General features: G+C 39.1%; 1 protein-coding gene across 50 annotated transcripts in view; it reads right to left on the bottom strand.

Moving 5' to 3' along the window:
* The window catches only part of PTPRD (protein tyrosine phosphatase receptor type D), a 2173792-nt gene that overhangs the window by 398298 nt on the left and 1758013 nt on the right, over positions 1–17481 (bottom strand). For all 50 annotated transcript variants that reach the window (XM_072728319.1, XM_072728317.1, XM_072728336.1 and 47 more), the window contains one exon: positions 473–639. In XM_072728319.1, the coding sequence (XP_072584420.1) occupies positions 473–536 (64 nt within the window). In that variant the 5' untranslated portion in view covers positions 537–639. The remainder of the gene's footprint in view (positions 1–472; positions 640–17481) is intronic.

Genomic DNA, 17481 nt, shown 5'->3' with positions numbered 1-17481 from the left:
TAGAACAGCTGCTATGACAGCTACAAGGGGCTTGGAAGTTTAATTGGGCTCAATGTGACACTGTGCATTTTTCTAAACAGAGAAATATCCACAAAACTAAATAAAAGTCTAATGGGTCTGAACAGTCTTTACTTATTGGCACCATCAACTGGTTAACCGGTTTGAGTTGTTTTATCATTGGTCTCATGGTATCTTTGGCACGGGGCTGGTAAGACTATCAAAAAAAGGGGGGTGCAAAACAGTAGGAGCAGTTAGATGCACGAGAAAAGGGGCATTAAGAGAGAGGAAATGGTAAGGAAGTCACGTCAATAATCCCTTTCAAAGGCTGGCTGGTAGCCAAGGAGGATCCCACAGTGTCTCGGGATTTACTTCCAAAGGCAATGAATGCATTCAGAGGCGTGGAGCCCGGGGTCAGCTGCAAACAAAGCCACTCGTCAGGGTCCCAGCCCCGCGGGGAGGGAGGGCGGCTTACTCTCGGCCTGGGCGCGGAGGAGGAGGGCGACGAGCAGCAGCAGCGGCCGGCCTGCGGGCACCATCCTGCCGCGGGGCAGCAGCGCGCGCTGGCACCTTGCGGGCACCGCCTCGGGAGCTGCAGCCAGTCGGTCCGGTCTGAAACCCCAGCTGGAACACTTTCAGAGCCTGGAAGGGCAGAGGGAGAGAAAAAGGAGAGAAAACACAGAGACGCTTAGATCTCCTCCTCTTTTCCCCCTGTTCCATCACAACCACCGCAAGAGACGCAATCCCTTGTAAAGACACCAGAAACTGTAACCGGGATGCTTTTGTAGAAGGGCAGTACCTTGGGGTTTTTTGTTTGTTTGTTTGTTTGTTTTTAAGGTTTTATTTATTTATTCATGAAAAACACAGAGAGAGGTAGAGACACAGGCAGAGGGAGAAGCAGGCTCCATGCACGGAGCCCACCAGATGCGGGACTCGATCCCGGGTCTCCAGGATCACGCCCTGGGCCAAAGGCAGATGCTCTGCCGCTGAGCCACCCAGGCGTCCCAGTGCCTTGGTTTGCAAAATGGGGCAGCCCTCGCACATCTCGTTCCAGTCGTCAGCCTATGCTAAAGCCAACCACCTTGAATTCCACGCTCCGCTCTTGCCACCTTTTGGGCAGTGCTGTGTGAGAAGGAACTGTCACTTCTTATGAAACACTATGTGAATACATCAGTGGGAGAGAGCACAGCCGTGCTATGGGGAAGATTTAAGAGAAGCTCCACCGTGCTGGATAAAAGTCTATTATTGACAGAATAATAGAAGCTGCTTTCTTGGCACGAGGTGAAGTGACAGGGCTAATTCAACTTCTCCAGCTAAATAGGAGAGGTTAGAATTTTTTACACTAGCACATTTGGCTTCTTCCCTGAAGGCACATCAATGTTCAAGTCTAGTTTGGCTTCAATAAGTCAAAACAATAGTTAGCCCGAGCCTATTTGATTGAACAGGATTTTTATATGTCTCCTGGGTAGTAGCTTAGTTTTCTCAATCTTCTATGTAAAATCGATAAGCCACAAACTATTTTTAGAGAGCCTACTGCGTGCGTACAAATGCACTTACTATAAGGTGCCATGAAGTACAAAAATGAGTTAGACTCTATCCTCTATGAGTAGAGGGAAACTAAACTTTCAGTTTACTAGGGAAAATGAAACAGATACATCAGATGACTAATATAAGTTCCTAAGTGATGAGTGCCAGGAAGGGAAGACCAAATAATGCCATAAAAGATAGGATCAGGAGTGGTATCATAGATAAAGCGGTATCTCAAAGGGAGCCTGGGAGTAGAGGCAGGATTTAACCAAGAGGGAAAAGCATTCCAGAAATTCCATACAAAGGCAGGGCAGTGGGAAAGGAACTTTGGAAAAGATGAGTCTCCAGGTTTGGCTGAAATAGGGCTTCCCAAATTTATGCATCAAAATCACCTAGAAAGCTTGTTAGAACAGATAGCTGAGGGTGGGGGCTGGGAAGAGATAGTTGGGCACCACTTCCCAGTTTGTGGTTCACTAGGGCTGTGAAGGGGTCCAAGAATTTACATGCATAACAAGCTCCTGAGTGATGCTGATGCAGCTGGTGCAGGTACCACATTGAGACCATTGGGTTGCAGTGATGAATTCATTAGGAAACCAGAAGAAAATGAGGCAAAAGAAAATGGTTCAGGAAGAAACGAAAACATCATAGTGAGCCCTGAATGCCGATCTAAGTCAAGCAGCCTTTACTCAGCACACCACGAATAAAGCTACTTAGTGTTTCAGAGCAGAAGAATAAGAAAATTGCCTTTGAGATGAACAGACACATAAGTGCGGCACCATTAGGCCGGAGCAAGAGTCCCTGGTGAAAAGCAACTCAGACCACAGAGCAATGGTGGTCTGGGTGGGAACTGAAAAGAAGGGAAGCGATGACTGATTTGCTCCAAGCACTAATTTGAAGTATGACCCTTCAAGTGATAAATATTTGCTCCTATCGGAACCGTCAGCAAATCTAGCACAGCATCTCATACAGAGTAGGCTCTGAATACAGAGAGAGACCGAGTGCATCGGATGCTGTTGCTTCCTCTATTATTGTGAGAACCTGAGTGTGACAATCAGAATGCCTTTGCCAAATGAAACAGTATACCTTTAAGTCTTGTATATTGGAATATTTGAAACACGTACAAAATCCTTGACAGGAAATACTAGAGATATCCAGAAATAACCTAATCCACTAAAATAACTCGTACTTGAAAAAGTATTGTAATACTGATACTCTAGTCTGTATTTTTTGAAACTGAGCTTGAGCCTGAGAATAAAAATTTTTTTAAAGATCTTATCTTTTTCATTACTATGCATGTGTCGTTTGAATGCTGGAAAGATAAAACTACAAGAAAGGGTGGGGGATCATTGTAATTACCAATCCACTCGCTAGCCCTTTTTATTTTTAACAGGTTTGTGGGTGGCATGAAGCAGCAAGTTATACTTTGAAACACATCTACTTGAAACCAAAAGCTGGCCAGCTGCTCCAAATCTGCTATTGTTATCAATCTCATCTGGAAAATAACTTCTCAAGCAGTTCACAGCTCTCAAATGCTAAATTCTCAAAACTTCATAGGAAGCATGCTAAAGGAATCAGCTCTGCTCCCCTCCCCCTTCCACTGTTCCCATCCTCATGCCAGCATTTCAAATGACAGGAAAGTCTAGGAGACATCAGTCCTGTCGGACTCAATTTGTGTCTGTGCAAGCGTATCAGAGCCAACTGCTACATAATGACTCGATGCGATCACAGAGATGTAGATGTATGAAATGTTCTCACAGGGAAGAAGTGATTTGGCTCTTTCCTCTACCCGACTGCGATGGCCTAAGAAGACCAAATTCTTCCAAATGAACCTACAAATGTTACTCTGGACTTAAAACAATGATAGGGTCTGGGAATGAGTGCAGCTAAAGAACATATATATTTAAACTCAAATGGCCTGTGTCCTTGGTGCCAGATGACAAGAGGAGCTGAGAGGTGTGAAGATAAGACCTATTCTAGATGTTCATTCCAGCTAATCTCCACTTCATATCTTGTTGATTACTTAGAAACATTGCCAGAGGGGAAATGCTGGCTTGCATATCAGTAACATGGAGTTTAAATTTTAGAACAAACACGGGAAATGGATTTTTAAGGAAACACCGACAGCGAAAATAATGAGGATGAGTGAGTATTACAGGCATGTCCATTAGCCTAGAGAAAGGGTTGCCAAGCACTTTGCAATGAAAAGAGCAGGAAAAGAGGTCCAGAGATATGCAAAGTACCATAGTTTACCTTACATCACTAATTATTATGTGAGCGTCCAATAGCCCCAAGGGGAGGCTAACTCAGATTTTTATATGCCTCGCCCTTTGTGTCTTTCCTTAACTGGGACATGCAGATAAAACTGCGAGAAAAACTAGCTAAGTTTAAAATAAAGTGAAAAAAATATTTAAAGCTCTCCGGTTTCTCATTGCTTACAGGACAAAGATCTTAAGGAACAATACTTTTGTTGATTTTCAATTAGCCGAATATTCACTTTTGTACTTCTGTACATGTGTGATTACAAAAGCTAACAGTACAGAGGGCCAGGGTGCAGAACATGATTTGAAATGGGATAACAACGAATACACTTGCCTAAAAGCCTTCACAAATCACTGTGTCAAGTGATCACATAAGCTGCCATCAACTCAACTCTTCAATTTAATGTTGTAACCCTTTCCAGTTACAAGTGTATTCATATTCAAACTACTATGGATCTGAGGGATTTTTCTTTTCGGCTTTCTGTATTGTGGTGTGCGGTGTTTCTGTAGATTACGTTAACAACAACAACAACAAAAAGACAAAATGGAACTTTTCTTTCTTTAAAAATAAGACCCCAAGTCCCTTAGCAAAATGAATGATTACAGATTTTATGCAGGAAATATGCAAAATGAGTGTGCAACATCTTGTACAAGGAAGCAGAGAGATTGTCAGGAACTACTGTTATATCCAAAAACAAGGAGTCGAGGTGATGAGGCCTTCATTGGCTAAATGTAGGAAAATCTGGCAGCAAGAGCAATACTAGCTACAATTAACTGAAACACACCCTACTAAGAATCCATGAGTTCCTGAGTTTAGAAATAATTTTTAAAAGTTACATCGGTCACTCTAGAAGGAAGTTAAAGAATCAAATCATTTTGAAAAGAGGGAGAGAAAGGGAAAGAATGTTTCATTAAAAAAAAAAATCTCCACAAGACAAAAAAAAAAAAAAAAATCCTGCTGTCCTAGAAAACTAGTTATCATTGTTTATCTCATTGTTTATCAGGTTACTGCTTTTGGGCTTATTGAACAACACCCTGCTCTCAATTCTAGACATCTTAGAAATGATCATAATGCAATAATACTTAACTGAGCATTCACCCACAGAGGTATCCATGCAGTGGGGGGCATGGTGTGCTAAGGAGGAAGTCTCAAAATGTGACTTCTTTTTATCAACTTCCCAAACCACCCAGGTCTCTCTACATCGACTAGAGCAGGCTTCCAATCATTTAAAAGAAACAACCATTTGTGCACAAGATGTGCCACCAGGAAACTCCAATTTGTAAAACAGACATAAGCAGGGCTGTGGTGGCTGACGCTAGGAGCGGAGGGGCCTGGAGTTTCTAGCAACCTGGCGGAGGATTCTGAGAGCCATCTGTGAACTCCCTGCCCTCAGTGCAGTTACAACACAAGGACACAACAAGAAAAAACAAAAATAAATTTTCAACATTTCATTTATTCATGAGGGCTTTCCACTAGGAGATAGCCACCTAAATATTTTATTGTGAACGAGGACAAGACTCCTCCAGCGCTATCCAATAAAACTTTCTGCAGGATAGAGATGTTCTCTATATGCACTAGTAATTGGCTACTTCAAACATAGATAGTGAAACAGGGAAGTAAACATTTTATTGTATTTAGATTTAATTTAAGTAGCCACATGTGGTGAGTGGCTGCCCTTCTGGACAGCACACACTCTGGTTATGTGTCCAATGGCAGGGAACAGGACAGATATAAACAGGGCATGGCTTTTGGGGTTGGAGATGGAAACAGTGAGTTGGGAACCCTTAGTCCTCACAGTCCTGGCTTTCTCATAATCGGATTCTAAAGATTCATTGTATTATATGAGGAAACCCACTTAACCTCTGTGCCACTCACTTCCTCATCCCCGTCCCATGCCCTGGCGAAAAGCAAATGTCTCTCTTTTTTTAAAACCACTCCACAGAATGTGAAGGAAGGATCAGTAAGTGGTCAAGTATATAACTGGAAAGGGCCCAAACAGAAATATTGTTATTAAAAAGAAACATTTTTGATTCCTATCATAGCACAAAAAGTTTTATTTCTCACTAGTGAAATGTCCTTCCTTGGGATGCAACAGAAATGGGAATTTCTAACAGCAAACATGTGCCACGGTGCATACACAGGCAAGACAAGCATACTTATACACATCCATGGGAAGTGATCTGTGGTGTCATTATGAAATGGTCATGTTCAATTGATTAATATGAGTGAGGACTATGCCAAACTTTTTTTTAAGATTTTTTTTTAAGAGTTTATTTATTTATTCATGAGAGACAGAGAGAGAGAGGCAGAGACCTAGGCAGAGGGAGAAGCAGGCTCCATGCAGGAAGCCCAATGTGGGACTCGATCCCAGGACCCCAGGACCTGAGCCAAAGGCAGGCACTCAAGCACTGAGCCACCCAGGTGTCCCTATGCCAGTTCTTAAATACGTGCAGTGCCAGAAGCCTCAAAAACCACCATGGAAAAAACGGCTGAGAAAAAGGACAGTAGATAAAGGCTATTAAGTTAAATAAAACACTGATAAATTAAACACTGATAAATTAACTATTTATCCAATCCATGCCTGGATGAAACAGTCAAACCTGAAGGACATGAAGAATTATTTTTATGAGTAAAACTTGAATCCTCTCAAAATTATGCTCTTTCACATAATAGCATGTCATATCGAAAACTTTTTTTTTTTTTTTTTTCAGTATTTTGCCCTAAGCATGAGTATATGGCAAAAATTTGGGGGGGATAAAGAGACTTTATGTCACATTTAAATACAAAGCAATCACTCAATCATCTCACTTTTGGCACGGGCTATGACTTAATAGGAAGATACCAGGTGACTCTAAGTAAGCATACAGTAATTCTTCAAAGAAATCAACTGAATTATAAGAATATCTGAAGATTAAAATAATATCTACCAATATGGATACTATAAAAGGCTCTTTACATGTTTACTTTTAATATATACAGAGAAAAGCAAATTATCTGAGCTCAATATAATATGACTCACTTTCCAAATTACTATTGATAACATCTCTACAAGATGTTAAAATTTACATTTTGAGGCAGACATAAATATTAGTTACTTTCATTAATGACAAAATGATATTAACTTTGATCACTTTTTTTTCTCTTTCAAGAAGTAAAAGTGAAATATGACAAGAAATAAACAGATAAAGAAGGAAAACACCCACCTTATGTCCTGGCCTAGCTATTTTCCCTTTACAAATGGAACTATAATTCTGATTCGAAAAGGATAGCTCTAAAGCATCTAATTTCTTTAAATGATTATTGCACGTGATTACCTCCATCTAGTTTTATATGCTGCTGATGGAAACTGGCAATGAAAAAGTTGCAATACAAGTCTATTCAACATGCTATTGGGACTCTGCTATTTGTTCTATTCTTCCAAAAACACATATTAAAAGTGAGTAACTGATCAGTCTCACAAGATAGATATTCAATCCAGCCACTTCTTATCCAAACAACAGAAGAGACTCTATTATTTTAAACTGCGGGCATTTTTAAATGGATGTGAAATCAGCATTCCTAACTCACTATACCTGATTTTATTTATCTTAAAATCAAAAAGAATGTTACTTCCTTCACACACACACACACACAAAATATTTTTTGTTTAAAATGGACTTAGTTTGGGCACCCAGTGGCTCAGAGGTTTATTGCCGCCTTCAGCCCAGGGCATGATCCTGGAGACCCAGGATCAAGTCCCAGGTCAGGCTCCCTGCATGGAGCCTGCTTCTCCCTCTGCCTGTGTCTCTGCCTCTCTGTCTCTCTCTGTGTCTCTCATGAATGAATAAATAAAATCTTTAAAAATTTTTTTTAAAAATAAAAAATAAATAAAATGGACTTCGTTTTAAAAATATATTATGTGAATTTTTATTTATTTCCATCAACACATAGTAGAAAAGAAATCTAGCAATACATGATATATTTTATTAATTTACTAGGAAAAGTAAATTTTTAAATTGGTGGGGAAATTACTATTCCCTTTAGCACTGATTACTCTTTTTTTCCTTGAAAAGATTTTAAAGACAAAATGAGGGCCTATACATTACGTTTTTAAATCCTTCCTTACTAGAGCTCAATGAAAACCAATTTTGCTTACTCACAGGTGGTAGATCTGTAACTCCATCCTCGGAGTAATCAAAGCCCTAGACAGTAGCCCTCAATTGGGAATGATTTTGCCGCCCCCCCAGGAACATCTGTTGATGTCTGGAGAGATATTTTTGTTGTCACAACATAAGGAGAGTGCTAGTGACATCTAAGGGGTTGAAGATAGGGATGCTAGATGCTGCTAAATATTTACAAGGCACAGTATCGGCCCTGTCCCAACAAAGAATTACCTGGCTCAAAATGTCAACAGTGCTGAAGTTGGGAAACACTGTCTTAGGACAGTTCACTAATGTTGAGGAAAAATTTTAATTAAAAAAAAAAAAAATGGAATTTTCAAGGCCTGTTTCTAGTACATTGTTTTCTAACCCAAACAATTTTAGGTGTTTTCAGTGCAGTTTTAGTATATAAACTCAAAACAGATTCGAATTTCTGGGCATGGCAGTCAAACATTATGGATGACTCCCAAATTTCCCTTTTTGTCCTAAACTAGAATTGAAATTGGCTTGCCTTATGGGAAGTTCAGTTCACAGGCTTAGGCGACATAAATATTGTCACCAATTAAAAGAATGAATCTGTTAAATGGGGCAGACATTGTTGCATCGATGTCTGTCAGTGAATAGATGGCTCCCATCTCTCATGCTGGGAGCTTAGCTCTTCTCTGAGGGAACAGTCCCAGGATGGAAATACTCCATTCCAAGGAATGTTCTTTCAAATCACTGCCAGCAACAGATAGAAAGCACAATGGTGAGAGGTCATCGTGATGGCTGGGGAATGTAGAATTAAGGAATATTCATTTCATTTTCCCAATATTGACCTCATGACTTAAGCTGGTGTCTCTCTAAAAATCTCTGAATTAGGTTCTATGTGGAGAAACCAGACATATGGTTATTAAAGCAAATAGAAATATAACCTAAAGAAAGGTAGAGAAGACAAATATTAATCACGGATACCCAATATACACAGATACCCTCTCTCACCTTGCATATTTATTATATTCAGTAATACTGCATTCTTCTTTACATCTATGTGTCTCCTGAATGGAACCATAATTTGATAAAAATCATAAAAAAAAATAGGTCATCTTGCTCAACCCCCTCCTTTAGCAGGCAATGAATGAAGCAAAAGAACATAACAGAATTAATAATCTCAAAATACACATCAGGTTAGTTTCAGAGGAGTGTTTACAATCTAGACCAATTTTATATCTCATATTTATATTTCTTTCTTTTTTTTTTTTTTTTTTAATTCATGAGAGACACAGAGACAAAGGCAGAGAGAGAAGCAGGCTCCATGTAGGAGCCCGATGTGAGACATGATCACGGGACTCCCGGATCATGCCCTGGGCCAAAGGCAGATGCTCAACCGCTGAGCCACCTAGGAGTCCCTCATATTTATATATCATTAAGCTTCTCTCATCTCTGACTTACTATAACGGAGACACCTAGCTTAGATGAAGCCATGGTAAATTCTAAAATGAGGAACATGAAGAAAAAGTCTCTCCCTTAACTGGCTGAGAGACAGTATAAGGATTTGCATGAAGAAGGAAGAATGAGGTATAGGAAGGATGAAAGAATCTCACCAGGTAAAAGTATTTGAAAGCCATTGCCCAAGATGGATAAATAATTCACAAATGAAAATTTATACCATGAGTCAAAATTTCTGTATAAGGTCAATCTTTAACTCAATAACCCATTATTGTGTAATTGAGTATCTTAGAGTTAAAGAGTTTATAGGCGTGTTTAGAAGTAGAAATGACTAACCAGAAGCTGATTTTTTAAAATTCTCACAAGTTAGTAACTGAGTTAATAACATGCAGACACACAATTATATCACATATTTATTTTGAATATTGCCATCAAGTTCTTTTTTTATGGGGTTTTTCTCTTTAATTTAAATTCTAGCAAGGATATAAATGGACTAACTAGAAATAAGTAAAGATGTGTTAGATGGTGAATTCACAGAGTTATACAAGACAGTTATCCAGGTGGAAAGATATCAGCCCGAGTGCTCTTTACTATAAAGTTGCTTAGGGCAACATGGCTGTGTTGAAAGAAGAAATGAAGACACACAATGGCTATTTTTCAAAGCAGCTGGCATTACGAAGTGATTTGATAATAAAGTACAAAAATTTCCTGCAGCAATAAAAGCACTATGCATTCCCCATACCAAGATGTGTCAGCAATGAAAAAAATATTTTTCCCAGAGTCACTCTTTTAGAAAATCTATTCAAGACCTCCAGAAAAAGGCTTTTGTAAAATACTGCCATTTTTATTATACTTCTTTAAAATCCTCAAACAAAATACACAAGACCAATATCAGAAAGAGTGTTTAAAGTCATTTAAAGCCTACTTGCAAACTAGGTGTACTAACTTCCTCACCACCAAACTTTCTAGATACTGACTATACTCTTAAATGAGTGGTGCATGTGACTAGAAAGAAAATGTCCAATAACATCAACCGAACTTCTCTGCCATGTTCAGATATCATCACAGAAACCTTTCGAACCTTTTTATATTCCAAAGTAGGAAAGCAGCCAGGTACTAACATGGAGCAAACGGGAGATGGTGCCGGCAGACAGATGTAGGACATGGTCGGTATGTGCTGGGGGATCAAGCCCCAAATTCAAATGCCATTTTTTTTTTAGGAATTTCTTTGCCTTTTGTGCTATGTCCAATGGCGTTTCCTTCACACACTTAATAGACTGACCCTTTTCTTTATTATGTTTCCTCTAATGTTTTTTTTTAAATCATAGATTTAACCATGATGTGTTATCACATCACCTAGTAAAAATCTTTTGCAAAGCTAAGCTTTTAGAAAATATGCTCACTTTCTTGCACAGAGTGGTGACTAGGGTCAAAACTATTCATAGCACAAATCTTCATTGTTTGCAAACTTATCACCTTATACTGGTGTGTGCATCCCATACATAAATATGGTACACACAAGCCCTACACAAATACAGTGCGTGTTTAAAAATGCATGTGAAAAACATGTATTTAAATACTTATTATATTACTAATAAACTACATAGAGTGTCAAACACACAAAATTAGACATTTCTAAACGAGGTAAAAAATAAACAGAAACAGAAGTTCTATAATTATTTCCCAGGCCACACAAATCACTGGAGTTCCACTGTCTTAGATGTTCCACAATTTGGACTTTTTTCACATACATTTCAGGTGGCAGTGGATAAAGAAAGGGAGCTTTTACTCATGTGTCCTCCAAACCCCTTCTGGAGTCAAACGCTTGCTGTAATAACCAAATATTAAAGGCTCTATGTGGCAGCTGATATCAACATGATGTAACACAGAGAGCAGAACAGACATTGTGTTTTGAGATGTTCATACAATGTCTTCATTTTATAATTGTAAACCATGTATCCTGAGCTAGAATAACTTTTACACATCAACTGTGTTTTTGTTGTCAAAATGAATTCCTTCATTCTTTTGCTCCATGAATCCTCCTGAACACCAGGCATAGTGATAGGTATGAGAGACATAACAATGCATGAGACAACAAGGTCCCTCATACATTCTGGTGCAAGGTGATAGAAAAAAAAAAGAAGAGTTTTCCAGGTTAAGGGACAGACTGTCTAGGGCAAAGGCTGGGGCCCAGTGAGCAGGACAGGGAGCCATGTGCCGTAGGGTGGAGAAGCTAGCTGGGTCCAGATTGTACAGGACCTGCAGGCCACGTTGCAGAGATTGGATTTCATTTGAAATGCAATGGGAAGACACTGGCGGGCTTTATGCTATGGAGTGACGTGGTCTGGTCTGATTTATATTTAGACTCCAGTGGCTGTGTGCCAATGGTTTTAAAAATGCAATTCTCCCATCACCACCCACCCCGCTCCAAGCTTCTGCAGAGCCTTCCATTCTACTTATTTGGACACTGCCATTGTACTCTATTGTGAAGTCTTTTGACCCTTTATGAAAGTCTCCCAGTTTCACTTTTCAAGGATCCTATGGCACTCTCCCTTTCCCAATTCTGTTTAAAACAACCAGAAATAATGTGTCGCTTTTCAATGTTTTGGATCACTGTTCTCTGTTCCTAGATAGCAACAGGCCCTAGAAAACTGGAGAAATCTAATTCTTTAACACTTTAGATTTTTTACTTGAAAAGTAAAGTACCTGATGTTAGTTCTCATTTGCATTCCTGAAATCTCGAAAAAAAAAAAAAAGCTGCTTTCATGTACAAAGACATGGTAGGCCCACTGAATCTCTGTAGTCACACTTTTAAATCTGTGACTCCGGGAAGGCTTTTTTACACACACTTAAATAAAAGTTTCTGAAGTTTGGTACATCAAAGTCTTGTTTTGACCCTTTTAATCCTTGTAATATTAGCAGTGATACTAATACCCAATAGTACACTGCATCCAGACTATTAGAAAACACAGCCGTCCCCATAATCCAAAACTCCTTTATTTCAGGATTTAGAAGCTAGGTCCTGCTGTGAGTCAATTGCTGGCTAGCTTCCCAAATTAGCTTTTCGGTCTGAACTATCTTTTACATTTCATCCCTCAGTCTTCACTCCAGGATTTCCTCCATTATTAAATCAAGAAGGCTTTTAACACCCCGACACACGCAGTCATTTAATTCCTTACTTTTTCTTATTAGTTACCTAAACTTGAAACAACCAGTATTTAACCTCTGTCTTTAAAATACTTTACAGAGCAGGGCACCTGGGTGGCTCAGTTGGCTAAGTGTCTGCCTTCAACTCAGGTCATGATCCCGAGGTCCCAGGATCGAGCCCCATGTTGGGCTCCCTGCTAGGGAGGAGTCTGCTTCTCTCTCTCCCTCTGCCTGCCACTCTCCCTGCTTGTGCTCTCTCACTCGCGCGCTCTCTCTCTCTGTCAAATAAATAACATCTTAAAAAAAAAAAAAAAACAGTATACAGCAGTATAGTTTCTCATATGGGGAGTGTAGCTGGTGATCACAAAATGCCACCTTACTCTGCCTCTCAAAAGGAGTCTGTTCCTCCTCTGGTTGTCTGTGCCACTTGCTTTGACCAACAGAATAAGGCAGAAGGGACATTGTGTGCCTTCTGATCCTGAGCCTCTAGAAGCCCCAAAAACCTCAGGAAGCAACCCTGTGTGCTCTCCTCCACTTGCTGATATCAGGTTCCCTGTTTGATCAAGGCCAAGGGAACCTAGTGGAGGAAGAGAGACCACGTGGACGTGGAAAGAGATGAGCTACCTCCTGAGCCATCTGAGACCAGTCATTCATTCCCCAGAGGACCCGGCAGCTGACCAGAGACTCACAAGCAAGACCAGAAAAAATGAGCCGAGTGTGGTCCATACAGCTGAGCCACCTAGCTGAGCTCAGTTCAAAATGCTGACACAGAGCATTGTGAGATAAATAAATGGATGCTGGGTTGAATCCACTAAGTTTGGGGATAGTTTGTTATACAGCAAAAACTAACGGCACTAAGGGAATAAATATTTATCTCGCCCAATATAACATAAAGATTCTCTTAAAATGTTTATTTTCTTCAATACTTTATCACATTTTTAAAAAGATTTTATTCATTTATTCATGAGAGACAAAGAGAGAGAGAGACAGACAGACAGAAAGACAGAGAGAGAGAGAGGCAGAGACACAGGCAGAGGGAGAAGCAAGTCCCACGCAGGGAGTCTGATGTGGGACTCAATCCCGGGACTCCAGGATCACGCTCTGGGCCCAAGGCAGGTGCTAAACTGCTGAGCCACCCAAGGATCCTGACTTTATCACATTTTAAATACAGGTAGGCAACTTGGCTTCTTATGGCTGCATCTGAATTGATTTTGTCCTCTTTTGACAGCAACTAGTAAAATCATTGTCATTAGATTTCAGATATTTTAAGTATCGTATTGTTCTGTGATTTAGGAAAATCAGTACCTTGAAACTATTTGTGCCTCTTTGCCCCTTCTTCCAATTATAAATATTTTCTGCCACTGAGCTCAGAGACAATAAAATTGTTCTAAAATGTTTTTAACCATTGGCTAAAACCACATAGCATGACGTTCCTTCCTGGTGATATAATTGAAGTGACGTATGTGTCTGAGATCTCAATTGATCTCACCAAGTGTACTGACAGGTAGTAGTTAGCATAATTTTATCTCCATGGATGCTGTTTTCCTTAAGCAGTTTCTTCCCAGGGATAAACCCCACAATTCGAGTTAGGTTAATAATCTAAAAACAGGGAAATTTCACAAGCCTTTTAAGGAAATGACATTTTGAATAGCTAGTGAACACTCTTCAGGCCAGTTTCTGACAACATGTTGGATGCATCTGTTCTTGGATAGGAGCTAGTCAACTTGACTAGCTACTAGAATGGGTGAAAAAATAAGGATATAGTAAATATTAAAATCAGTACGTAAATTTAGCAAGGCTGCTAAATACAGGTCAATACAAAAAGCCAGCTGTATTATATACTCACAAAAAAAGATTAGAAAATAAACATTTTAAAAATGTGCCATTTGCAACAGCACCAAAAAAATCTTAAAAACCTAGAAATAAATGGAACAAAAGTCAATAAGATTTCTATACAGTAAATTATGTAGCATTAATAATTAATTAAAGATGATGTGAATAAATGGGTGATCATAATATGTTCATGGCTTAAAAGACTTGGTATTGTAAAGATTTTCCGAAATGATCTATAAATTCAATGCAATCCCAATATAACTTTCAACATGCTTTTTCTTGAGAAATAGAAAACTGATTTTAAAATTTATAAGGAAGTACAAAGAACTAAGAACAGCCAAAACAATCCTATAGAACAATTACTGAAGGACGACCTATTGAAGGTAACACTACCAGTTATCAAGACTTAATATAAAGCCACAACAACATTTAAGATAGTGAAGTATTGGCTCAAGGGCAAACAGACCAATGGAGCAGAATAATAACTCTAGAAACATATCCACTTGTATTCAGGCAGTTGATTTATAAGCAGCGGTGTCCCTATAATACAGTGGGGAAGAATAATCTTTTTCAATAACTAGCACTGGGTCAAGTGGATATCTATAGGAATAAAAATGTATGTTGACCCCCTACCTCACACCATACACAAAATCAGTTCCACATAGATTAGAAACCTAAACATGAAGATAAACAATAAATATTACCAAAAAATAGAACAGAATATCTTTTAACCTTGGGATAGCCAAAGATTGCTGAAACAAGGCAAAGTAACAACAATAAAGACTGATAAGTCGGAATTAAACTTTAAAATGTCTGCTCGTCTAAAGACATGATTAAGAAACGGCAGTCCACACAGTGGAAGAAATCTACAAAACAGATATCCAATATGCCCAATACTATTTATCAATTTTTGATTGTATTGTCTGTCTTCTGGAGGGAGGGAGTGAAGATAAAAGTCTTGAAAAAGCAATTCACAAAAAGAATATCCAAATGGTCACCAAATATCCAAAATGATGCTCAACAGTATTAGTCATTGACGAAATGTGAATTAATACCGCAACAAACCACTCTACACTCACCAGAGTATTTAAAATCAGAATTTGAACAATACCACATTTTGACAAAGGAACACTCATATACTGCTCATGTTGAGTAAAAATTGGTAAAACCCCTTGGAAATAGTATTTTTTGTATTTAATAAAGTTAAATGTATACCTATCCTATCTTCCAGCAGTTTCATTGCTTAGTGATGTACCCAGCATTAACATAAATGTTACTATAGAAAAGAGGCACAAGGGGATCCCTGGGTGGCGCAGCGGTTTGGCGCCTGCCTTTGGCCCAGGGCGCGATCCTGGAGACCCGGGATCGAATCCCACGTCAGGCTCCCGGTGCATGGAGCCTGCTTCTCCCTCTGCCTGTGTCTCTGGCTCTGTCTCTGCCTGTGTCTCTGGCTCTGTCTCCCCTTCTATCTCTCAAGAATAAATAAATAAATAAAAATCTTTAAAAAAAAAAGAAAAGAAAAGAGGCACAAACTAGCATTAACCTAAATGCTCATTGATACCAGAGGGGAAAGTAAATTGTGGTATATCATAAAATTGAATTCATAGCTCATAGCAATGAAAATAAATATATTCTGCCGAGAAAATTTAAGATAGAAACTTAGTTTTGTTTAGCTTACCTTAGTTTTCCTAGAAAACTTTCAGGTCATACTCTAGTTACCCATCCACCCCAGCCACTCATCCCTACTCTATTGCTTTAAAGAAAATAAATTTATCATTAAGAATATCATAAGTCAGACTTAAAGACAAATTAGGGTGGAGCCCAAGTTCTCTTGGAAACAGACAGAAAATAGAAAGAGTAAATGATCAGACCACTGCACTGGGGAAATCTAAAGACATGACTTTCAGTACGTGGGATCAGGTACAGTCTTTCAGTTTCAAATACCAGGGAGAAGGCTGACACATGAAGATGCAATCCATGTGGAGAAAGAGAAACAGCCCCTGGCTCCAGGAGCAGTGTGGTCCAAAGAAAAGCACAGGGACAAAGGGGACCAGAGTTCTAGATCGGCTTGAGCATTCACTTTCATATTCACGTTGGTCAAATCACTACCTTTCCATGCCTCATTTTCCCAAGCTGCTCTATGTTATAGCACATATGGCCTTTACCCTATCATATATTTATTTTCTATGTCATTGCTTATTGTCCTCATCTCCCAACAGTATCCACAAGGACAAGGATTTGTTAAAACCTTATTAAATATTCATGACTTCTGTGAAAGTACATATGTGAAATATACACAGGATCAGCTCATTTTGCAAGACACAACAAGAAATGCAGGGAACCCGTGTGCAGCTTTTCCAGCTCACAGGCAGATGGTGATGATAGCGGCAGTGGTCGAGTTAACACAGTTAGCTACACAGCTGTTTATTCTTGTAGGGCACAGTACTAGGCCAATCCAGGGTAGGTTTGGTAAAACGCTAGACTCAATCTTAACAAGTAATTACTGTCCACTCTTCTAGCTTACTCCATGCTTAGGATCTTTGAAAGTATGTATATAAACAGGTGGAGGTAGTCAAAATCCTCAAAACAATAATATGGTTTCAGGAGCACATGTTTTCTTTCCTTACGTGTAATAGCTGGAAGAAATGTATTTACTGATAAAGTCACAGAGTTAAGATATGATTCCAAAGAATCTATAAACCAATATTTATTGAATGTCAACTCTCTATATCCCACATCCTGCTAATCCTTGTCAGACATAAAGAAGATTAGACAAAACAATGCCTCTAAGCATGATAATATGTGTTAGGAACCAAATAGGTGGTTTGAGTAATAAATACACATACAAGTTTAGAGAAGGAAAATGTGATCTCAGTAGTCAAGGAAGATTTTGTGAAATTGGTAGTATTTGACTACGACCTTGAAGAATATGTAAAATCCTGATTGGAGAGGAGTAAAAGGCATTTCAATAATAAGCATAAGATTTAGAGGTTAATATGGTCAAAGCATTTTCAGGAACCAATAAATTGGCCATTGTATACACATCACAGCTTTGGTATGACAAGGAATTAAGAAATGTAAAGCCAGTTTGTGGTAGTCCTTCAAGGCAAACTGAGTTTATCCTGCAGGTCAGTAAACCTCAAACCATCAA

This window comes from Vulpes vulpes, chromosome 12, assembly GCF_048418805.1.
Source record: "Vulpes vulpes isolate BD-2025 chromosome 12, VulVul3, whole genome shotgun sequence".
NCBI classification, from domain to species: domain Eukaryota; kingdom Metazoa; phylum Chordata; class Mammalia; order Carnivora; family Canidae; genus Vulpes; species Vulpes vulpes.
This window is presented reverse-complemented; position numbering and strand designations above follow the sequence as displayed.